The sequence below is a fragment of the Sphaerodactylus townsendi genome, linkage group LG10 (genome assembly GCF_021028975.2).
Source record: "Sphaerodactylus townsendi isolate TG3544 linkage group LG10, MPM_Stown_v2.3, whole genome shotgun sequence".
In the NCBI taxonomy this organism is placed as follows: Eukaryota; Metazoa; Chordata; class Lepidosauria; order Squamata; family Sphaerodactylidae; genus Sphaerodactylus; species Sphaerodactylus townsendi.
In genome coordinates this window covers 59,093,266-59,118,605 of record NC_059434.1, presented here as the reverse complement: position 1 = coordinate 59,118,605, position 25,340 = coordinate 59,093,266, and the positions used below count along the sequence as shown (strand labels likewise).

At 42.6% G+C, this 25,340-nt stretch overlaps 2 protein-coding genes across 2 annotated transcripts; one reads left to right on the top strand and one right to left on the bottom strand.

Moving 5' to 3' along the window:
* Positions 1 to 251: 251 nt before the first annotated feature.
* Positions 252 to 11,531, top strand: EXOSC9 (exosome component 9). The gene is made up of 12 exons (XM_048509221.1): positions 252 to 410; positions 995 to 1,089; positions 1,496 to 1,615; positions 1,720 to 1,822; positions 2,949 to 3,086; positions 4,051 to 4,133; positions 4,340 to 4,472; positions 5,560 to 5,648; positions 7,714 to 7,860; positions 8,641 to 8,828; positions 9,710 to 9,785; positions 11,334 to 11,531. The coding sequence occupies exons 1-12, from the start codon at positions 345 to 347 to the stop codon at positions 11,419 to 11,421; spliced, it is 1,326 nt and encodes a 441-aa protein (XP_048365178.1). The 5' UTR covers positions 252 to 344; the 3' UTR covers positions 11,422 to 11,531.
* A 3,475-nt stretch (positions 11,532 to 15,006) lies between these two features.
* CCNA2 (cyclin A2) lies at positions 15,007 to 24,740 on the bottom strand. The gene is made up of 8 exons (XM_048509222.1): positions 24,431 to 24,740; positions 23,617 to 23,869; positions 21,649 to 21,761; positions 20,353 to 20,576; positions 19,705 to 19,909; positions 17,319 to 17,432; positions 16,432 to 16,565; positions 15,007 to 16,135 (listed from the first exon to the last, which is right to left on the bottom strand). Exons 1-8 carry the CDS (start codon positions 24,587 to 24,589, stop codon positions 16,087 to 16,089), a joined length of 1,251 nt encoding a protein of 416 aa, XP_048365179.1. The 5' UTR covers positions 24,590 to 24,740; the 3' UTR covers positions 15,007 to 16,086.
* Positions 24,741 to 25,340: the final 600 nt, after the last annotated feature.

Below are 25,340 nucleotides of genomic sequence, written 5' to 3'. Positions count from 1 at the left end.
AAAATGCTGGGGAGGAAAACGGTGTCTAAATATCCAAATAAATAAATAAATAAATCAGTCAGTAGTTGTTTTGACTGCAGCCTACTAACATAGCGACGCCTCAGAAAGATATTTACATGGATCTGTTCCAAGGAAAGGCGCTTCTCCTTCTCATCCAGAAGCCTCCATAACCACTGGGACCCACTTCCCTTTCTCTGAAGAAGCGCCGTCCTGGTTACGCGCTAAAGAGGCGCGTGTCTCCTTTGCCGTCGCTTGCCTGTGACGTCCATGGAACGCGCAAGGGAGAAAAGGGGCTTGTATTTAGGCAAGACACGCGGACTCTTCGGGGGAAATCCAGCGCTGTCATGAAGGAGACACCGCAGTCCAACTGCGAGAAGCGTTTCTTGTTGCGCGCCATTGAGGACAGGAAGGTGTGAGGCTCTGGATATTACACGTAGGGCCGCTGGCACAATGCGAAGGGGGCTTAGGATGGGATGTCGCCCCTTTGTATCTCCTGTTGGGTTGGCAGTCTTCTCTCCCTCCCTCCATTTTTAGATGATGCGAGGCTGGGTGGACAGGTGGTCACTTGGCAGTGGCTTTTTGAATGTCGGTGGTAAAAATAGTGTTGGTTAGCAGAATCACTCCTTTTCCAGGCTATTTCTTTTGGGATAACGGCCAATGCAGATTTTATATGGACCAGAAAAGCGTCTTAGAATGTCCTTTACGCCAATCACAAATGCTCATTGAAGAGTTGTTGGAAATTGTCTTGAAAGATCGAGAATGGTGTTTCGACTGGCAAAAGTCGAAATTGAACTCTGCCATGCACTTGTTCAGTGACTGCTCTCTGGGAACAGTCATGTCACAGTTAAGGATGGAACGGAATTGCTAATTGGTGTGAAAGAGTGTGTTTTTGCCGTGTTCTTTTAGGTCTGCGGAATTCTTTTTTTTAAAATGCCTGTTCTTCTTCACAATCTCAGCTACATATCTGTAACGTTGCCCTGTTCTGACATTCTAGCGTCTGGATGGACGTGAGTGCTATGACTACAGAAACATCCGCATTTCCTTTGGCACCGACTATGGCTGCTGCATTGTGGAGCTTGGGAAGACCAGGTTAGTCAAAGTAGGGAAAAGCTCATTGTTCCCATCGACCTCTGTCTCCTTGCCTCCATTTCCATCATAGCATTCTTTCCTCAGATAGAAATAATACCAAGCAGCACTTTGTGAGTCCTACTCATTATAGCAAGTGGAAGTGGGGGTGGGAGTGTAAGGGAGTGAATGTAGGGTCCTAGAAGAAAAGCAGGTTGTAGAATCCAGTTTCTTCTCCCATTTCAGGGAATTTAGATGGATAGTGTCAGTTTCCAAGTTATACCCATGATGCAATTACTACTTTTGCCAGCTAAACTGTGAGAATGGAACTTCAGAAGGGCTCCTTATTTGACTTACTATAATAAAAAGAATGAAACTCCACTGTTTTATTATACTCTTGAATTTTTTGGTCTTTGGTTCTCTTCTGCAGAGTTCTTGGACAAGTTTCATGTGAACTTGTTGCTCCAAAGCCAAATCGTGCAACAGAGGGTATACTTTTCTTTAACCTTGAGCTCTCTCCTATGGCATCGCCTGCTTTTGAGCCTGGCAGGTATGTGAGTTTTTCTTCCCAACGGCAGCAAAAATAGCAAGAAGTAAATTACGGTTCTTGTTTATGCATTTGCTAGTAGTAACTTTTCTCTTTTTAATTTCTAGGCAGTCTGAGCTCCTTGTGAAGCTGAATCGACTATTAGAAAAATGCCTAAGGAATTCCAAGTGTATCGATACGGAATCTCTCTGTGTTGTAGCTGGTGAAAAAGTACGCAATTGCAAAAATTGTAAAGGTTAAAATCAGCCCAATCCAGAGCCCCTAAAAAAAAGCCCAATCCAGAGCCCCTGGTGACTGGAGATGGCATTACTGCCTTCAGAGGGCTTTCTGGCAGCTCAGAATGCAAAAAACCCAATTCTGCTGCTGGAAAGTTTTCCATAGGGCTTAATGACAGACCAGGACCCCAGCCAAGGCGCAACTAGCCACAAACCTGGGGTGGAAGCCAACCAACCTTGGCTCCACCCCTGGGAATGCCCTCCTTTTCCCATTGTTGTCTGATGGGATGCCATTGTAGCTCTGTGGCAGCCTGGACTTCCAGCTTCCACTGCCACGGAGCCTTTGCCCTCTCCACCAACACTGGTGCCCCTTGAACCAGCAGAGGGGGCAAACATGTTGGCACCACCCCATGTTGCCTCTGCAAGAGGATCCCCCCTCCAGAATTGGGCTGTAACTTGTACATATTTGTTATACTTCTTGAATTGTGGTATTGGATGTGCTTAATTTTTTTTTATTTAATTCATATGTTTCATTTTGGAATAGCTTGTAATGTTGATTGATGACGTAGACATGAAGGCTAACCTCAGTTCTGTCAGAAGCACCCATATCATACTCATTTATGCAGTTAACAGCCCAGTCTTGGGTATGGACTTAAATGAGATTCACAGTATGATCCTATGCATAACTCATATTTATTTGCTTTACTAAAGTGTAAGATTGCAGCCTTAAATTTATATTCATACAGTATTTGGCAGATAATTTTTCAGATTTTTGTTGAGAGTTAGAAGAGGCTCTGGACAGTTTTAGATGTACAAGTGATGAGGTACTATTACTATATTCCTTGCTTATTGTTGCATATATTTTCAGGCATTTTTGCATGTATATGAACACTGTGGGAAGGCAGGGTGAAATGTTATTTCTATGATACTTTTCTGGGTTTTTTAACCATAGCTTGGAAACCATCAGACACTAGTATTATATCCCTCTGATTATGATCATACTGTCTCTTTGCTTTATCCTGTATGGCCAATACATAATCAGACTCTTCAGGCTTATAATTTTTGAGTAGTAAAAATACCTAAACTATTCAAATTGAAATGACTTGCTTGTTTTATCTGAGGTGTGGCAAATCCGTGTGGACCTGCATTTGTTGAATCACAACGGAAACATTATTGATGCAGCAAGCATAGCAGCAATAGCGGCTTTGTGCCATTTTCGGCGGCCAGATGTGTCTGTGCAAGGAGAAGAAGTAACACTGGTAAGTTTCCTTGGAACTGAACATTTATGTATAGGTGGACTTGCTTTAATGTTTGTATGAATTGGGGAGGGGCTGTGGCTCAGTGGTAGAGTATCCCCTCTACCTAACACTCTAAAGCAGCAGTGGTGTAGTGGTTAAAAGCAGGTGTACTCTAATCTGGAGGATCCGGGTTTGATTCCCACTCTGCCACTTGGGCTGTGGAGGCTTATCTGGGGAATTCAGATTAGCCTGTGCAACACATGCCAGCTGGGTGAGCTTGGGCTAGTCACAGTTCTTCTGAGCTCTCTCAGCCCCACCTACCTCACAGGGTATTTGTTGTGAGGGGGGAGGGGAAAGGAGTTTGTAAGCCCCTACAGGAGAGAAAGGGGGGGGGGATATAAATCCAACCCTTCTTAAAGAACTACCTGTCTAAGTAGACGGGACTGAATTTGATGGACCGAAAGCTCCAAATTAATAAAAGGCAGCATTGTGCGTATACTTGATCTATTTGAACACTCTATACTAATGCTAAGCATTATTATTGTTTACACTAACAGTAGTTAAGGAATAACTCATCTGTGCTTTGTAAACCTGAGTATTATTTTGCCTAACAGAATAAGAAATGGATAAGATAAATGTATGGCTGGTACACCTAATAAACATGTACATCTAGTACACCTGAACTAGTAATCTTTGCAAGAATGCCAGCATGCACTAGGCGAACTACCAGATACTGATTAGAAGCCCCAACCTAATAGGATATCTGTAAGAATCAGTTTTCTTTTCAAATTGTATTGAACATTAGTCTTAACAGTGATGAAAGGAGCGTGAGCAGTCTGTTTGGGGAGAGTGGTTTATCAATCAAATTATAATAATAAAATATTCATTAACGATTTAGTCAAGTACAATTTACCCACGTATGTGTGTGTATGGTTAGCTTTTTTGATACTTATACAGCTGACTTATTGTACACTGGATTCTTTAGTACACTCCAGAGGAAAGGGATCCTGTCCCACTGAGTATCCACCACATGCCTATCTGTGTAAGCTTTGCTTTCTTCCAACAAGGGTAAGTTAGCATTGTATGCGAACTTTATTTGAAAAATCATCTAGTACTGCACAGCATAACATGACTGATTTTTCATGGGCTTGTGAAATGTACAGAACTAAAGCCCATCCTGTGCACAAACCTTTTGAATTGCTGTTATGTTATCTAGACTGTATTATATTGCCATGGCTCTTTTGCAAATTCTTATTATTTTTAAATAATTTCAGGACCTACCTGTTAGTGGATCCCAGTGAACAGGAGGAACGCGTGATGGACGGCCTCCTTGTGATTGCCATGAATAAGCACCGTGAGATTTGTACTATTCAGTCTAGTGGTGGGATCATGCTTTTAAAAGACCAGGTAAAATAGAAGTTCATGAAGTTTGAGGATTAAATGGTGCATCATTTGTGTATTTTTTAGTGAGTAGTCAGTGTTTCACACAGTTAGTCTTTCCCCCTTTGTTTAAATAGATTTACAACACTTATTTATCATTCCATTTTGAATGTGACAGAAGCTTAAAAGAATTGTTTACAATGGTTGTGAAAGTTTGTATTTAAGAGTGTGTATAAATGTAAGAAAATTTTAAGAAACTACACTTGTTCACCACGTATTGAATACCTTTTGTGTAGACAAGTTCTCTATACTGCAAATATAAACGATACAAATAAGATATTTGAATTGAATTTACCTACTAATTACATTGTTTGCTAAAAAATAAAACCACTTGTCATGTAAACATGAAAGACTTCTACTCGGACTCACATATTACATAGCAAAAATATTTGTTTATTGAGATGTATATACACTCTCTTTCTCTTAACACAATCAGGATCCTGGGTAACAACAATACAAAAGTAACCACCTGTTAAAATAATTAAGCTTCAAATGAACTTTGTGAAACTTGTTTTTCTAAAATAAGAACTTCTTACTTCTTTTGAATGCTGCTAATACCTTACTTTTTGCCCAAGTATAATCAGAAAAATCTCAGTTTTCTCTCTCCCAAACTGATTTGTTACAACAATAACTTGCATAATTAATTAAGTTTACTAGCTGAAAAAGTCAGTTAATTTTAAAAGGTGAATTGCAAATATTAGAATATCCTATTGGACTCCTGATTGCTTCTTTCCTCTCGATAAGATATAAATCATGGAGGATTCACTTAGTTTAACAAAATGAAATACATACCTTTTATGCAGATTGACTATTGTTCCAGATTCAATTTTTAAAATTCCATTTTAAATTTGATTGTAGAAGTCTTATTTTAACATGTTACACCAGCAGTTTCAACCAGGCAAACAATTCTGCCTCTGCAGAAGCCCAGAGACTATTCCTGTATAGGCTGAAATATACCTTGAGCTTCTGTTGTGGTGATTCTTTTTCTGAGCTTCAGATAAATCAGTTAAAACTTGTATTTACCTATGTCATAATATTGATTTATTTACCACAGGTTCTGGTCTGCAGTAAAATAACAGGGGTTAAAGTTGCAGAAATCACAGAACTAATTCAGAAAGCCTTGGCAAATGATCAAAAAGTCAGGTTAGTTGTGAGAATTTTAAGTATTGCTTGTACACATATACATCACTAACTTTTCATAGAATCATAGAGTTGGAAGAGACCACAAGGGCCATCAAGTCCAACCCCCTGTCAAGCAGGAGCACACAATTAAAGCACTCCCTTTTCCCTTTTAAAGTCAATAAATTGGAGGCTATCAAATTGACTTGGTGAATCACATGATATAAAACCCGCCTAGCAGATTTCTTGTTTTTAAAAAAGTGAAAAAGGCCTACTGGTATTATTGGGAACTGCCCTAGGATCATTATGTGTATGAAAAAGATGACATTTATCTTTCAAGTAAGTAAATGTTCTGACTTGTACATATCAGAGCTGTAGCCTGCACAAGAAAGTAAGTAAGTAATGTTCTGTAAGTAAATGTTCAAGTAAGTAAATGTTCTGACTTTTACATATCAGAGCTGTAGCCTGCACAACTCAATGCATGGCAGCTGTAAAAAAGGCAAACTCTATGCTGGGGATCATTAGAAAAGGAATTGATAATAAAACTGCAAAGATTGTCATGCCCTTATATAAAGCAGTGGTGCGACCGCACTTGGAGTACTGTGTCCAGTTCTGGTCGCCGCATCTCAAAAAGGATATTGAGGAGATAGAAAAAGTGCAGAGAAGGGCAACAAGGATGATTGAGGGACTGGAGCACCTTCCCTATGAGGAGAGGCTACAGCGTTTGGGACTCTTTAGTTTGGAGAGGAGGCGGCTGAGGGGGGATATGATTGAAGTCTACAAATTATGCATGGGGTAGAAAATGTTGACAGAGAGAAATTTTTCTCTCTTTCTCACAATACTAGAACCAGGGGGCATTCATTGAAAATGCTGGGGGGAAGAATTAGGACTAATAAAAGGAAACACTTCTTCACGCAACGTGTGATTGGTGTTTGGAATATGCTGCCACAGGAGGTGGTGATGGCCACTAACCTGGAGAGCTTTAAAAGGGGCTTGGACAGATTTATGGAGGAGAAGTCGATTTATGGCTACCAATCTTGATCCTCTTTGATCTGAGATTGCAAATGCCTTAACAGACCAGGTGATCGGGAGCAACTGCCGCAGAAGGCCATTGTGTTCACATCCTACATGTGAGCTCCCAAAGGCACCTGGTGGGCCATTGCGAGTAGCAGAGAGCTGGACTAGATGGACTTTGGTCTGATCCAGCTGGCTTGTTCTTATGTTCTAAGAATTTTTGGATAAGGCAGAATAACTTCACTTTTCCCCCTTGACATCTTCCAAATTCTTAATTTGTGCCACCCTCATCCCTTGCAGTATTGGAAGATTACTCTTTCAGTCTTCATTTTTGAACCTACAGAGATGTTGATAAAGTAGAACTTTTAGACTTTGTGTATACTACTCTGATTCAGATCATTCTGCGTTGCTGTACTGCAATGAAGGGCTGCATGTGACCAATACATGGCAAAATCCTCTGCCTGACTACATTCAGCATGGATTGGAGTAAAATTTTCAAAATAAAAAGCCCTTTTAAATCAAACCCATTCCTCTGTTGGACATTGTTGCAATGAGGAATGCTGTCCTAATTATGCCATCAGAACACTACAGGCTTCCTGGTAAAGCCCTTTGCCCACCCACATTGCTTGCCCCCTGTGCAGATTTATGGTAGGACCCTGTCATGAAGTCTTCTCATCCCTTCTGCCAGAAGAGTTGGTTTTAACGGACCTTCTTTCTAACAGATTTGGAAGGAGTTTGAACTTAATTGGTTAATGTGCCCTCCTACCCGTTGCCAACATTACTTGTTGGCCAAAACTTATGCAACTCACTCGAACCTTATTGAATTAGTGATCAGTCCTGTGAAGTTTATGTCATGCAGAGAATTTCTAGGAAGAAAATTATCCATTTTTAGGTGCAGGTAAGGATGCTAGTTTCTAGAAAAACTGCAATTTGACACTGTTCTCATACTATAGAAGTACAATACTTTGAAATGCTTAAGAAAAAACAACATGTATATTGAGAACTATGTCAGTTGCAAGACTTCATTAACAGCATTCGATTTGCGCTACTAAAATAATTATTTGTTGTTTTACAGGAAAGAAGGAGGGAAATTTGGATTTGCAGAATCTATTCCAAACCAAAAGATAACTGCGTTTAAAATAGAACAAGCCTCGATTGACACTAATGATGTACAAGAGCAAGCTGAAGAAATTATTGCTAAAGCATCCCCACCTTCAGAAGTGTATCTTTTTATTGCATCATATAACTGAGTTTGGAGGGATAGAGTTCCGTTTCCTGGAAACAGTCTAGCATAGAGCACGCATTGCTTCTCCTCCCTCCATTTTGTCTTTCAAGTCTCTGAATCTTTCCAATATAGTGTCACTCTGCAAACTCTTAAATAAGAAAGTGACCAAGAACAACATGAAAGGCTCTGTCTGTTATACCCAGCAGATATCCTATAGACTTTATATCGGATTAAGAAGCAAAACGATGCCACATTTGCATTTTATAAATGCAGTACTGTGTATGTGCAGTTCCAGAATAAAAAAAACACCTCACTGCCTTCTCTTCGTGTAATGAGGTCGGGGACTGGGCTTAGGCAGCAGCCTTAGTGTGACAGATAAATTGATTCTTCCAAACTTTGATTCTTATAGTAGGATTTCAAGAATGTTCTAGAACTGACATTCAGCATCAGAGGAACAAATAGTTCAAAATAATCTATGTAATTCTGAACTGAGCTATAGAATATGGATCAAGATAGGAACTGATGCTGGGTAGAGTTCTCTGCACAGCTGAAGAAGAAAACCTCAGAAAAATCTGAACACTAAAATACATTTGGGGGACTAAAACTACCCAAAATAATAGATACAATTGTATAACTTTCCCTTTGAGCTCTATGTTATTACTCCAAACTGTAGTGTGAAATGTTATGGAGTCAGAGCTGTAACCTAGCCATGTAACCCATCATTCTGTTTCCATACTGGTTTTTGTATGATTTCTGGATTTTTCTTAATGAACTCAGTTTGGCCAACCCAGTGTTATGGGCTCCTGGCACTGCTCAGATTGGTGAAGGGGGTGAGAATTCGTGGGGAGATTTTGCGGAATCTGAAAAGGAAGAGGAGGAGGAAATTGCTCAGGATAAGTCTCCAACAACAGAAGACCACAGTATGGAAACGGGAGATACTAGTGCTGGCACAAAAAACAAGAAAGGTTAGTATGTTTATGAACAATATGTCTTTTGAAAAGATCTTGAAATGGAAAGGAAGAAGTGGTTTCAAATTACAGGTTTCTGCAGATCTACTGAATAAGGAATTCTTGATTACAATCCTATACTGCTGTATGAATGCCCAAGAGAGAAATAAATGTAGCTGACAGTGTTTGGAAGGTTTTATGCAGCTGATTTTACAGCAAAATGGCAAACCAGTTTTCCATTTAAAACCTCTATGTCTAATCTGCTAGGTGATCAGTTGAAGTAAAAATTGCCAAAACACTTCCATCTGTGCATGCTTATTTGTGACTGTCTGGAACTAGCTGACCTAAATCGCTGGCTTTGAACAGTATTAAATTAGAATTGAGAAGACTATACAGATGCATTAGTGCCTTGCATAATATCATATCTATTATTTTGTAATCCCAAAAACTGTTATAGTGAAGGAAACCAAAGTAGTGTGTTTTGTATTGTATTTGCATTACTTTGTTAGTGAAGGATAGAAAAAAATGAAGTAGGTGACAGCAAATAGACAATTAAAAAACATACTAGTTAGTGCTGAAGTGATAATCCTGTGACAGAGTTCTTTTGGCAGCACTGTATGTCATTCTACATTTGACCTAGGACACATGCCATGAAACAGAACATTAATGTTATCCTTATCTTGTGGTTGTTCTAGATCACTTGGAAAATGTATGTGTCTACACCAGTTTCTGCTCAGGAAGGCCTGGGGTATAAAATTTCATAAAACGCAGAACAATGTAATTAGTAGTTTGGAGAGGATCATTCAGGGTACTCTTTTAAACTAGTTTCTGTGGTAAATTAATGGTAAATCAGTCCTTGGAAATAATGTACCAAACCGCAATCTTCTTGTATCTTCAAGATGAGACAATTGTGTTATCTGACAGTGAAGAGGAAGATGTTATCATTCTGGAGCCAGAAGGGGCACAAAAGAACAGGTAATTTAAACTATTCTTTCCTTAATTAGCTGTTTTGCACAAGAATTAGTTAATATAGGGTGGAAGATGAGCCATACAAAAGTTAAAGTGGAATAGGAGGAAATAGGCCAGAGGGACTGGCTGAAATTCAGAGGCATGTTCAAGATGAAGCTGGAAGAAGGTGAGGGGGAGACGTTTGATGACAAATACTGAATATGGGTGAGAGAAGTTCATGTGCTTGAAATCTAGGCTTGTGAGCAGGCACAGTAACCCCTTTAGACTGGCCCTAATTGTTACTAAACTGCTTCTAATTATGTGCCCATATCTTTTGGAACAGACCAAAAATCCACATCAGAGGAATAAAAGTACTACCAATCTGACTCATAGGACTGAAAAAATAAATTTGATCTCGTTTAAGGGCATTGATGGTTCAGACAGTGAGGAGTTTTCCTGATTAGATTAATAGTCCAACCCACAGCCTTAGGAGACTGGAGACAGCGCTACTGCCATGCCACTACATCGCTCACAGAGGGCTGTCCAGTGGCATGGGGAGGCAGAAAATGCAAGCCCCTCTCCCTGCCACTGGAAAGCCCTCCAGATGGACATCCCCAGGCCACAGCATATCAGCCCACAAAGCAGGAGTGGAAGCCAACTAACGTCAGTTCTACCCCAGGAATGCCCCAGTCCATCCCCCCACCACACCAGTATCCAATTGGAATGCCAGTTCATCTCTTCAGCAGCCTGGACTTGGGGGTTCGCCACTGCAGAGCTGAGGGCCAAGTGGCCACTGGCACCTTTGCCCCTTCCCCCAGTGCAGGCTCTCCTTGTGCTGGTAGAGGGGGCAAATTCATCAGCACAGCCCTGTGCTGGCTCCACAACAAGATTTACCACCACCCCTGGTAGGATTGCGCTGCAAATATCAGAGGTAGAAAGGAAATAAATAGTTTCTACTGTTGATGTGCTGTGAGGATTTTGAGAGGAAACTTCATGCTGAAAGGAGAAAATATAAATTCATAAACTTTAGGTGTCCCTCAGCAGTTACGTGATACCGCTATTTTGGAAATTATTAGAAATGTATTAATCGTACAAATAGATAATGCTGTCTCTTCACCCCACCCTTGTGAATTCCAGAGGTGATCAGCATGTGTAAATATGATGTGAATTCTAGTGCCAGGAATGCTAGCTACGTTTCAGTGATGTTCATGACAGCACCAAAAAATGCACAATTCTCTGTGCAATTCTAGATTATGCTTTTCAAGAAGAGGAGCGAATTGGTCATAAAGGATTCAGCATTTGTTTGACAGCCAGTTCGCAATCGTCATGGAAATCTCTGAAGGGTGGGGAAGGAGAATATACAGTCAGGGCTTAAACTTTATTCATGATGGCTTATTGCCAGTTAAGTGGACGTAGGATTGGAGCTTTGATTTGACACAGTTTAGCTCAGGTAAACAGACTGCTTAGTGAACCAATATTGTGAACCAATATTGTGTTCTGTTCTATTGCTATAATTGCAAAAAAGTGTTGGGCTGGACTTTTGCACATACTGAAGTACTTGTTTTCTCCATACAGAACAGAGACCTCTTGCAAACAGGACATCACAAGTCAAAAACCAGATAGCAAAAAGAAGCGAAAAAGTTATTCTCTAAAAAAACGTTAATGCAGAATTTTTTGTATATTAATGCTTTCCTTGTACAAACCCAGATTATTTTGCGTCTTTTTGGTAACCTTGTTTATCTTAAGTTATAATAAAACATTGCTATTTCATAAGTAGCGTGTATAGAATGAAGTGACTTTTCCCCCTAATAAGCGTGTTGGTATTACCAGATCTCATGATCAGACTTCAAGAGCGGGGCCTCCTTATTATACAATTCAGCTGACATTTCTGAGGACCCGTTGCTTTCCATCAACTTCCAATTTTAAACTTAAATGCCACACATTTCCTCTGCTCCTTTTGTATATATAAATTTATTCTGTTTGCTATTTCCATATTTCACAGAGATTATAGTACTGAGAGTTCTCTGTGTGTAATCTGGATTAATGCTGAAAGCGGTGCTTGGCCCTCGGTTTCTCGTATAATAGATATTTTCAATGCATTGTTCATGACATAAAATAATATACCTAAATATAAAATATAAATTTGGCTTTTAAAAAATAGTTTAATTAAGAAATCAACAAGTTGTGCCTGCAGTTTTTCAATACTGCTCCAAATGTGCCGTTGATTTGAAGTGGGCCAACGGTGATCAGCTTTAGTTTCTTGTGGAATAATAGGAAGTTTTGTCAAAAGTGCACGATTAACACAAGAGGGATTCTTCCAACTGTTATTTCTCAGCAAATCCTACAGGCGTCCAGAAGCCTCCGACACAATCTTAAGAGACACGGCATACGCCTACTGGGTGTGCACTCTAGTAAAAGTTCAGCTTTTGCTGTCTCTTTGCTAGTATTGCAAGTTAATTGATCAGCACTATCGTGGCAGTTGTACTGTAGGAAAATGAACTGCCTTAGGGTCTTTTTTTGTTTCTTTTACAAACAGCCCACCTTCTTCATCTGTGTAGCTGTGCCTGATGGTTTGCCTTAGGCTGTAGGAAGACTTCCCTCTAGAAGTCTGTAAAAGCAGATAGCTGGGATTGGTTCAGTGATTGCCAGGACACATCTTGAGTATGGAAATATGCAATCACAGGAAAAGGAATTAGGCAGATCAGCTTTCTTTTGTACAGGAAGTAATATTGTTCACTCTCCCTATTTGTGCTTTCACCTTCCATTATGAGTAAACCAGCCCTACCAAAGTGAACAACAAAGGGATATTCTGGAGATAATCTGGGTATGTTTGTCTCTTGTTGGTACTGCAGTTCTCATTATTGCCCTGAAGTTGGTGGCTACTTTTGAAATGGCTAGCTTTCTTTTCTGATGAATTACGCTGGCCACAGACACATCCTTTTATTGTTGTGCGTATATATGTATCCTACCATACACTAGAGCAGATAACGTTTTGAGTCGTTGGGCACATTTCAGAAGTGAAATTAATCACAGAGCACTATAGTTGTGCATGCTTGGCTGTTTTTTATTTTTAACTCATGTCCCAAACTCCCCTCCATTGTTGAAATAAGAATAACCTTGCTTCCGGTCCATGCACCCCAAGTCTCCTTTTATGCCTCTAGAAAGCCACCTTTCCACTTGTTCATACTGAAAGTTCTCTTCAAGATCCTGACAGCCACCTGTTGGAGCAGTTGCTATCCTCAAGGTAGACACACCAGATTGTCTAGATGGTTCAAAGCATGAAACTACTTCCCTTTGTAAAGGTAAAGGGTCAGTAACAGGATGACATCACATTTACTAGGCAAATTATGTTTATGGGGTGGTTTGCCATTATCTTCCTATCATCTACCCCTAGCAAGCTGGGTACTCATTGTACCAAACTCAAGGCTGGAAGACTGTGTCAACTAGGAGCTGGCTATCTGAAACTGACTTGCATAGGGATCAAACTTGTGAACTGAGCTCAATTGCAGTAGTGCAGCTTACTACTGTGTGCCATGGGGCTCCTACTTTCCTTTGTAGCAGCAAAGTAGTGGAAGATTCCAAAAGGGTAGAAGTATTTGATGGAAAGTAGGTGTCAGTGGAACAAGGTCTGTTCTCTTTCTACTCTTGGAATTACAGGATCTGTTGTTTCTGCACAAAACACACCACATGAGGATATTTTGAGCAGTGGGGATTCCACCCCTCCATTTCAGTGTGAGATGTATCAGATAAACTTAAGATTTTGCAATTACTCACAATCTTTCTGTAGAAGATTGGAGAGATTTCCCAGCACAATATACCTGTGGTCACCAGCAGGAGAACAATGATGCATATCTCGTTAGCAATGACAACACATCTAAGCTACAGTGATGTCCAGCATGTTTTTGCTATCTCACCTTTATGGGCACTTCTGCACTTTCAGGAAAAGGCAGTTGTCAGCAAGAATTTAGTCTGGAATTTAGTACGCCTTTTATTTATACCAAGACTTCCATGCTTTCCATACAAGTATATACATCCTTGATATGTAATGCTACTACCCCTTCCTTGTATGGCTATCTCCTTTAAATAAGCTGCACCCCTCAATCCTAATATTCCAGTTGTGAATGTCATCCTACTAAGGATTATTACTAATTACAGTAATCAAGTGTACAACTCTAGCCTGACCCCTTTGCCCATTCCAGGATATACAATATGTCCTTCACTTCCATATACATTTTAGAGGACAAAAGTCACCCTTTTCCTTGAAGCGACTTATGGCAGAAGGAAAGCAAGTAGCAGACGTTTCTAGTTTTCTTGCTCCTTGAAGTTACATCAAGCTATAGTCCGTGGTGGTATTCAGCAGGTTCGCACCACTTCGGCAGAACTGGTTGTTAAAATGGTCCTTGTGAACAACCAGCTGTTAAATTATTTGAATCCCACCACCGGAACCGTTGTTAAATTACTTGAATCCCACCACTGTCTATAGTATATAAGTTTCCTAGCAGGATTCTAGATGTTTGAAGCTTCAAGGACAGATGTTTTTATCCTCTCTTCCCAAGTGAAGCAACCAACATGGTTCCTCGCCATCCATTTTGTCTCGAGAACACACGGAGACTACACTGGAGACAACTAATCCTGCATCCCCCCAGGGAGCTTCATTACTGTGGCTGAGCATGTTAAAATGCAAACTACAGCAGAAGGAGAATCAGTCAGTACTCCCAATGGCATTCAGTGCAATAGCAACTATGCACTCTGTAGGAAAAACTGCTAGTGTTACACCAAATATGAACCCTAATATCCTCCCACCCTGTTCGTGTTCTTCACTGGAACTGCAATGCAGACAAGGGCTTGCTGTTCCTATCATCGTTACTGGAGTTGAGATCAACTGAGCCACTATATAGGCACAAGGGCTTTGCCCAGAGCAGGGGTCTGCAACCTTCAGATGTTCATGGACTACAATTCCCATCAGCCCCTGCCAGCATGACCTATTGGGCTGATGGGATTTGTAGTCCATGAACATCTGGAGAGCTGCAGGTTGCAGACCCATGGCCCAGAAGAACTGGGCAAAGTTAAGCAGAAAAACTCTAGATCAAACTATTACAACATCCAGCTAGTTTTTCTACTGTTGTCTTTGTAATTCTGATACGAAGAGTTGTCTTTTCTCTGCAATTCTTCTCCCTTTACACCTCTTAACCCCATCTCAAAACTGGAGTTGGTGCTTGTCATTATAGCTATAAAGCTGCTCGAGACAGTCTTTTTAGAGGATTTTATTGGCCATTTTCAAGATAGTTTACATTTTCTCTCCCCGAGGATTGGTTTACTTGTAAGCACAGCAAGCAGCATTAGTCTCGTTTACAAGAATTCAGTTGTTGGTACAAGTAAAAAATACCCCTTCTTACAAATATAGAAAACCTTTTGAACTAGGGCTTATTTACACAAGATGCCCACTACTTCTTCCCCGTGTCTGTACACCCAATTGTAGTAAAAGTAGACTTGAACCGTTGGCCTTTACTGCCTACAGTAAGAACGTAGTGAGATGTACCACATGCAGAGCCCTGCTAAGTTGGCCCTTTTTGTACTAGTGAAGGGGAGCATCGTTCAGCACTGCATTATTGTAACTCTAGTCTTGAACACATCGCCATCGCATCTATATGTCAGAAAGCCATGCCTACCCCGACAAACAGCAAACAAGGTTTAAGCGTCACAGGAAATACAGCCGAGGCAGTTTTTCAGCCTCCTGATGCCTGTTTTCACAGCAAGAGAGCTACCAATTGTTTTCTGGACCCTGAACTGCAGTTTTTCGTAAGCACATTTGACACCTTGTAGTTATGCAGTGCTGCTGTATAAGCTTTAACAGGTGTCATCTAGCCGGCTTGAGATCTTCGCCATAGCTGGAAAAAGTCATAATAGCATCATTTACTAATTTTAAACAATGGCTAGCTGACATGCTAAAATATCTCGTAATAACTTAAAAGCCTGGAGAAAGGCCGACTCGTGTTATCCCAAGCATGCTAATGGATTCCAAGCTATCTTGATTTGCCATTTAGCATCGAAAGCCCTCCTTAGGTGCTGCTCTTCTCATTAAAACTATGAGGACTGACTTAAGTGGTTGACCTGCATGGTTTGTTTTCCCAGAACTTTAAAGAGCACCACCTAAGTACATAAAACAAGATTGCATTTACAAAAGTTTACATTAAAACGTTATAAAAAGTAGAAAACTTCATAATTTTCTGTGGTAATATACCAGAGTGATTGAAGTGTTAAGTAAAAGTTTAAAACTGTACATTGCTGTTCTGGGTAATATACACTGAAAGTCTCAGTCTCTTGATTGTTATAGGTTTAGTCTCTCTGGTGGTTCAATGAGCGATACTGCATTGTACCTGAAAAAGAGACAAAGTTATGCTTAAATATATAAGCACAGTGTATGAAGGTAACAGATTTATATCTTGCTTTTCTTCTCAATGTTGATTGGAAACAGATTACAATATTGTTGATCTCCTTTCTGTTTTCTCCCCCACAACCACCCTGTAAAACCTGCTAGGATGAATCAGTGGCAGGCCCAGTTACCAAGCACACCAAGAGTACTCAGTCAAGTTAGCGACACTTGAACAGAAGATATCTCGTGATATTACAATTTACCCAGACTATTAGTTCTAATTTATCTGCAGGCACTTACTTTATGGCCTTGTATTTCTCTCTTACAGACTGTTGTGTGTGCTGCGTTGCTCTGTGGTAGGTCGTGTGGAGGTCCATGAGGCAAGGCTGAAGACTTTCTATTGTGTACCCTGTCACTTCAACAAGACATTCAGGCTGCCAGGGAAAACAGTGTTAGTTACTCAATGACTGCCTTTGTGGTAGTCTACATCAAGAACAGGGCTGCTCTTGTAACTGCAGAGGTCAAGAAAAAGTTTGGTGGCATCTACACCAACAGTAGCTCTCCCTTTCCTGGGTAGGAAAGACTGATTATTGTAAAGTTCTGCTTTTCCAGCATGTGTGAACAGAAGAAGAGTATACATACATTAGCCTTTATTGGCATAATCACAGAAGAGAATAAAGCATCTAGACTCTAGGCAGTGATTCAAGGGTTGCATTACAGGAGTTTAGGCATGCCGTGCTCCTCCACACCACCATTTTGCTTGTATGTTACAGGACATTTAAACTGTCAACCTAAACATCACTGCAGTGAGATAAGGATGTAAATAGAAGGATGCAACACTGCTTAAGATGAGCAGTTGGTCTTCCAACCGCCTTAGATGGGAAGTTAGTAACATACAGTTATGATCAGACTTGAGATTCCTAGTATTGTGAAGGGTAAGCCATTTGTTTAGCACCAGAAAAATCAAGCTCAAGGCTCTTGAACTTTAGCATAAGAACATTTAAGATTGTGGATCTATGCACTTTAATTGGACTTTCATCAAAGCAAAGTTGCACAGGATTTGCTGGTGCCCTGCCTTGTCAACTGTATATAACTAAAAATTAATCTACTTAAAACAAGCATAAAGTTTATCCTCAACAGTTTCAGGTATTATTGCATATTTAAGGGCTGTGTGCTTGCATACTTACCCAAGTTCTTCCAGTAATTGTGTAGTCTGCTATATGAAATGCTGCTGCAGCAATGACTGATGGCAAGTATTTCAGGAACGGGTCTGCATCAATTAGGCTTAACTCTCCTAAATACTGTAGAGGGAGGAAAAAGTTTGCTTTCTTTGCAAAACCAAAACATCTCTGTAGATCTTATAAAAGATATGTAGAACTATGCCGTTTATCATGGTAGTCTTACGTATGGCGGAACTACCTAGGCTAGTATTTCCCAACCTTTTCGACATTGCAGTATACTTGACCTTGCTCTTCATAGCTCACAGTACTCGGTAGCTGGTATGCCCCTGCAACCCACCCCGCTTTCCCCTACCAGTGCCCCTGCTTTCCACCCCCCACCCCAGAGGCGTATCTAAGGAAAATGGAGCCCGGGTCAATAATCTGGGTTTTCTGCCTCCTTCTGCCCCCCCCCCCCCGCGATGGGCTTAAGTGAGGCTGTAGCGGATCCTACACCCCTTTCTCACGGCGCACCACTTACCTGGTTCCAGGTCTGTGGCTCGAGGGTCAGAGAGGTGTGGCATGGGGTAAATTGGAAGGTGAGGATAGGGGGAGGGTGGGTAGATGGTGACTGGGGATGGCAGGAGAGTTGAAAGGGAAGGCTTAGGGCAGCAGATTGGGAGAGGGTGGAACAGAGAGGTTTGAGCTGAAGGAGGGTGGAAAGGTGAGACTTGGGGTGGGGAAGAAAAGAAAGGTAAGGGTTGGGATGGAGGGAGGGAGGGTTGGCAGGTGAGTATTAGGGTGGGGGAGGGTTGTTCGGTGTGGTTATGGGTGGGGGAGGGTGGAATTCAGATGACTGGGGTGGGAAAAGGAGGCAGGGAGACTTTACCGAGCCTATGGATGGCCTGGCTGGAGTTTTTGGGGGGTGGGGGAGGGGGCTTTCTGGGTGTCTGGGAGCAGAGGCCATCCTGTACCCCAGACTCCAGTCCCGAACCCTCACCATTGTCAGGGAGGGGTGCCAGGGAGGCTGGCAGGGGGGTGGCGGCGGCAGCAAGCACGCTCCTGGGTGGCACAAGAAACCAAGGTGCCACCGGTCTCCAAGCGCTGTCAGGGCTATGGATGGATGGCCCTCTGGGGCCACAGCACAGCGGAGGGGTGAGGGCGGATGGCAAGGGAGAGTGGCCGGTAGCATTCTTATGGTACGTTTGGGAGGTGCTCACAGCACCCCAGAGTACTGCAGAACTCTGGTTGGAAATCTCTAACCTAGGCCTTCAAGGGCTCACCTAGGAGCCTATTCTGAACTATGCATTTATTTATATATATCTCTCTCCCCAGTGGGGACGCAAAGTGGCTCACAGTGCAATCTAGGGGGAAGGAGTAGCTGTAGATTCCATCACTGCCAGCCCAACAGCATAGGGAGCACCCATGCCGTTGAGGTGCACAGTAACAGCAGCTGCAGGGTGTTGTGGGCTCCATGGTGCCTGAATGTGGAATGCAGCCCGCACCAGCATTTATGAGGGCATTATTGACTTTAGTCGGCTTCCGAATGGCTTTCAGTCTAGTAATGCCCCCTTCAGATGCTGGCAACTTACACCAGCAAAAGACCAGGCGTAGCCCATTGGAACCAAACAGTGAGTGTTTGGCTTTTGCAATTTCTGCATTTTTCGTCATTTCTTCATCTCTCTGTTCCTTTGAAGACGCCACGAATATATTGTTGCTGGGGGCTGTGAAACCACCCCACTCCTAGCATTGTGTAGTGGTTAAGAGGTTGATTCTAATCTGGAGAACTGGGTTTGATTCCCCACTCCTCCACCTGAGTGACAGAACCAGATACATTTCTGCACACCTACATTCCTGCTGGGTGATCTCGGGCTAGTCACAGTTCTTCGGAACTCTCTTAGATCCACCTACCTCCCTTGGTGTCTGTTGTAGGGAGAGGAAAGGAGTTTGTAAACCACCTTGAGTCTCTTTACAGGAGAGAAAGGTGGCATATAAATCCAAACACTCCTCCTTCCTGTGGATTGGGCTACCTAAATATTGTTCTCATAAAAATAAACCTGTGAAGTGGGTCAGGTTGAGAGTTTGGGAAAGGGTTTGATCTTAGTTCAGTACGCCCTTCACTATGCCATGCCTTGTGGACGCCCTGGTATAAAGGAAACCACATCAAATTAAAGTTCTCCACAGAAGGGCAATAGCTCTGCTCCCTTTTCCCATGAAACACAGGCACTTCAGGTTTTATTTAAAGCTCAGTGTCAGAAACCATCTGCTTTCAGCCTTCAAGTGGAAATATAGCCGTCCAAGTTACAAAAAAAGAAAGGAAAACATTGTGCCTCTCAAACCTTAATGTCTTTTGCCAAGGGATCCCCTGAACTCTTCCCCAAATTTAATATCTTTCCCAAAGAATGAAGACACTCACCGTTGCCAGGTTTTCTACTTGAGAATTAGCTGGTTGGTGTAAGAAGTACTGAGAAAGAAATTGGTTTATAGTTGGTGCTGCCAAATCAAATGACAGAACTTTTAGAACTAAGTGCTCCATCCTTAGGACTTGTTTCTTTGTATAAGTGTCATCTGTGATGTAAACAAATTCTGCCACTTCGGGAGGGTAGATTTCTTCAAACTTCCTACAACAGAAAGAAAAGAGTGCTGTCTACACCTCATTTCACAGACCCCCTCATTCTTATACTTTATATATTAATGCATTATTATCATGAAGCACAGTGGTCAGTCATTATGTTTGCTTGGAGCTGACAAGAACTTGCAAAATCAAATTAAATCTTTCAGCTGCAAGGACTGCTTGAGGAACCCTTGAAGGTGGCTGGGACACAATCCCTCGTACGTAGTAATATTCCAGGAAAGCACCATCCAAAGTTGTCACATGATTTTATAGAGGTAACTGTCTTAAGCTCAGTTTTGTGTTTCGGATACCCTGGATTTGCATCAGTGCAGAACATACTTTGATTTTTGTACTGGGAGAATAGATGGTAGAATGCACAAGCTTTGTTCTGGGAGACAGGGAACGGCATCCCCTCTGTGCGGCTTCCTGAAATGAGCTTGGTTTACTTACGATGCTAACAGCATGGCTGCAGTTCCTACAAGCTGAAGCTTCCCTCGCAGCACCGACATTGAAGAAAGAAACCTGTCGATGTAATTTACAGCCAGGTGCAAAGTCTCATTCTGCAATCTGTATTCTTCGCCAACTTCCACCAGCCAATCCACAAGAATTGCCCGCATGTTATTTGTAATGTCCGGCTGTTTCTTCATGTAACCCACTTTAGGCCTGCATTTCATCTGATGAAGAGAAAGCACTTCATAATTTGTTTTTTCATATCGTCTGTCCGCTGCACAGGAAGTCAGTTTGCAGCTAACCGTATTGGGAAATTGCTAGCAGATAGCAGAAGATGCCATCAGAAGTCATGAAGTCTTCACTATTTTAGCCCCAACTTTAGATTTTGTACAGAAAAAGACTACCTGGAATACCATCACAACTGATGGGCAGCCATTTTTATCAAAGTTAAACATAACTCAATCTTATTTAGATAGGAGCTCTGAACCAACTGTAATATAGAGACTGCGTTAAGATACCTGTCCTTATCTTCTTTAACACATCTCTTCCCACACAGTGAGAAGCACCCAGAAGACGCTTAATGTTAAACATCAAGTCATTTGCATGGCTGCAGTTTACCAGCTTATCTCATTGGGTTAGATCACCAGTCACCAATTCTATATGGAGGTTAGGTGTGTGGGCAAGCAACGCTGTAGCAGCCAGCATCAAAGAGCCACCAACGATATTACTTATCGATTTGAGGCCCCCACCCCAGCAATTTTTGTTCCCTTCCTAATAGGGTGGAAAGAATCCCTCTTCCCACATTTCAGACAGGCTGGACAAGGTTCTCTTTCCATAAAGCAAGTAAAAAATTTAGAACAGCTGATACAGATCCCTCATTTCTCATGCTGAGACACCAGGAGCGGGTTTACCACATGTGGGCCTGGTCAACACAGGCCACATAATTAAGCGGTAGAAGGTTAAAAAGATGGCACTATTTCACATTTTGAGAATCTTCCCTATTAAAATTCCCTGCAATTCCAGCAGGCAACGTTATGCTCATTTTCTGTCTGCAGGGAGTTTATGAAAAGGAACAGTCAATGCAATGTAGTCTATTCTAGGAGCTCATTCTACCAAATGTCTCGACCAGCCTTTGTTTTATACAATGCTCCCAACAATGTTCCTTGGGTCAAGTCATAAGGTAAGAAAAGGGAGTTGGCTTAATATTCTAGCAACAACAGAACAACATTTACAAGGTTTGAAAAGCTCAAATAGGCAACAGTTCTCCCCCCTTCCCTCTGAAGGGGGCCGATTTACCTCCATTTCCCTGAGGTACTTAAAGATGTCTTCAACGTAGTCAGGTACATGGTTAACATTTACTCTTTCTTCTACTTCTTGGACTATTGACATGTCCATAATACTTGGTGATCCTAAAATGGAAGATACAGAAAGACAGCTCAAGTTCTTAGTCTCATGAAGCCATATAAGTGGAAAATAGAGATGAACGTGAGAGATGTCAATGTAACGTATCAGGGTCTCAATGCATGGTTCTGTTTTAGCATCTTCTCCCCAGCTCAGCCATCTGAGCTCAATGCATGGTTCTGTTTTAGCATCTTCTCCCCAGCTCAGCCATCTGAGCCTCTAGTGCTGGTTCCATTCTGAGCATCAGTGTGTCACAGCCAACTTCACTAGTCTACATTCTTTCTGTATGGGAAAGAGCCACCTCCCCCATGCTGTAAAAAAATGCAGGCAGCCATGCTGGTACAAAACTAAATTTCATCTCACAGACTGCAATAGATTCTATCATGGCCAAACAAAACACAAGTTGAAAATTTCTAACTCACACTGAGAGTTAAACACAAAATAACAAGGAGAAGGAAGAGGACACATTTCAAGGCTTGGCCTCAAGATCCTTTTTCATGAATAGTACCAAGAAAACTAGAGTTAAGTGACGTCTTACTCTATCATGAAACTAATCAGATTGTAAATCTGGCCTTTGGGAAGACATTTGCATGATGTTCGAAGTAACCCATCAGATGGATAAAAAGTCACTTTCAGAAGTTCTAGAGATACCAGAGCCCCTTCTTCCTTCATGAAAACTGTATAATGGATAACTCTAATAATTAGTTTCCTGCCTACAAGTGAGTTCCTATGACCAGAACTGGTAGGCTGCCAATTTAAGCAATCCAGACCAGGGTACAATGGCAAAGAAGTAGAATTAGAGCAAGACAAGAGAGAGTTAAGGAGCAGCACTTCTATTCTTGACTATATGCTACAGATTTGAACACTTTACAGCCACATGTATATATGTGTGCTTGTCTCATTTGTACCCAAGTCAATACCTTCACAGGTAGATGCTGCACTTTTTAAAAACTCAAGGCAAAAAGGTTACCCACTCCTGATCTATACCTACTGCAAACAAATTGGAGTATTAGAATAATTTCGGCAAAAGGAGTATTAGACAGAATAATTTTGAAAGTGTGAGTTTATTCACAGGAATTTGAGGAATTCAGCTATTGTTCCAGTGTAAATCAATATAACCAACAATGTATCCAAAAGCAATTAAAATCTTCTAAGTGGGAGAACAAAAGGGTGCAAAAAACCCCTAGTTGCTCGCATGTCAAGAAGCCACCTAGCCCTATAACAGCATTCTCAAATCAACCACTGTTGTGACAACAGCTGCCTTGTTAAGCAGTACTGAGCTGGATCTTGTCAAAAAGCTCAGTGCTTGGAAGTCTTTTTGTGCATGGAAACAGATCTTTGCTGTCTCCTCTTGGAGCAATTGAAAAATGCCTCTTCAAAGGTTGCTCTTGAGGGATGGGGAACCCCCAAGAGCACCATGAAGGGAGAACTGGCAAAAATAACACCCTTCTCCACAGATCTTCCTAACGTAATTGTTTTCAGACATTTTCTTTTGGAACTGAAATTGACCATAGCACACTATTCTCATGGTTCATTACTTAAATTTTTCATAGATGATTACAAAGGGCAATACTTAATTGTTGTCGATAACACCCACACAACCTCAGCATGTTCAACCCAAAACAATCAGTGAAGGCCAGCAAAGCTGCAACCAGTGGCGTAGCGCCAATGGGGCGGAGGATGCCCCAGGCGTACGCATGGCCAGGGCGTTCCAGGGGTGGGCAGCACCATGGACGGGGCGCCAGGGGCGCCCTGGGCACAGTTTCCCCTTGCTCTGCCCCTGGTTGCAACAATTCACTGCTTGAAAAGAATGAAGTGTTACTGTGCAAAGCTCGTTCCTGCCAGACACAGAGTGATTCTCACCAGAGCCAAGATCCATTGGATTATCTATAGGCGTCAGAGGTTTCCTGCTTCCCAGGGAAACCACAGCCGCTTCCAAGCCCAGGTACTCCTCACTAAGTAAAGTCTTTTTAGGTGCACCATTTTTCTTCGGTCTCGTGCTCTCAGGCTCATCCAGATGAATGGTAAAGGCAGGCTGCTTGATTCCCATTTTGCCCACTGGGATGCTGACGTAGTTCTCATCGTTGGTACTCCACGGTACTTGACAGAGAGGCACCTACACCGCGAAAAGTGCATCATTAGTGACTACAAACTCTGCCTTCACCTAGTGTCCCCTCCACCACAGTGCTGTTCACCACATCTCATGGCACCACCTAGAGAACCATCCCCCCCATCACCAGCTCTTTAAGCAAAGAGAAAGCTTACCAGTACCTATGACGGCAACAGGGTTAGCGCTCTGTTAGGACGCACCACGGGCGCCAAAACGCTCCTTGTCACCCAGGTCCCCCCAGCAGGGGGCGGAGAGGTCCCGAATTCAGGAGCAGGGCCCTCCCAGCACTGCACAGAAGCCATAAGCACCAACGCCTCTTCCTCTCCCAACCAACGCTCTTTTCCCTCCAGAATTTCAAAAGCCACGACGCGAACGTAAAGCAGTGGGGGATGTTGCCCCCATTCCAGACCCAGATATGGAGGACCGGGGGGGTGGGGGAGAGAGGCCTAAAAGGAAGAAGCCCAGCTAAGATGGCGGGTGGGGGGAGGGCAGGCCAAAGTCTCCTCCGTGGGAAAAGGGAAGGGAGTAGCCGGTCCCCCCCCCCCCGCTCTTCCTCGCTTCTTGTACCTGCGGCTGGACCAAGCGATGTTGATTGTCCCGCAGAAGTCCCAGCACGGTCCGGGTGCCCGGGGCGGCGGCGGCCAAGTGTGGAGCGCCTTTGGGCCGCGGGGGCACATTCTCCTGGTTCTCTCGGTCCGAAGCGGCGGCGGCGGCGCCCGTCAGCATGCCGAGAGCAGCGCTTGACTTACGAGCTCGGCAGAAAAGAAGGCGCCAAACCGCGCGACTGCCGAGACTCCGAGGCACGCAGCAGCTGTTCGCTCTCCAGGCCCGCTCCGCTTCTCGCAGTTCAAGTAGCCCGCGACTATTGAATCAGCCAATGGGAGCACACGTCTGCTACGTCAGCACGCCACGGCTACCCGGAAGGGTCTAAAAAGGTTTGAAACGCGAAAGGCGGACGGATAGGTATGACGTCAAGTGATTGTGCGACGCCCAATAGTCGGCGTCCCGCCGCTGGTGGAGTCGGGCGAGGGCTCGCTTTGTTTTGTATATGTCAGTGAAGGGCATGGGAGGTCGAGTGATAAAGTTCTTGCAGGGAAGGCTTTCAGGGCCGGCTTCAACTTGTGATCTACCAGACCACGGGCACACAGCCCGGAAAACCCACCACAACCAGTTCTTGCAGGGAAGTTTTTTGTTTCAAGACAAATTGATTAATTTACATTTCAAATGAATCAGTTTTGTTCCTAATCTGTTTCTTCATGCACACCCATATATAGTAATGGGAATTAACTTGATCTGGTCGCCAGCCACACATCCTTACACTTAAAGGATCTTTTGTAGCTCGTTCGTGGCTGCTTAGTCTTGCTCTCCTCCTGATTTCTTGGTTGCAATCTCCTTTTTGGTTGATGATGGAGCAAAGACTAGAAACTTATAACAATTTCAGTGTGTTCACGCCTAGTCTTAAAGTTGCATAATTCTG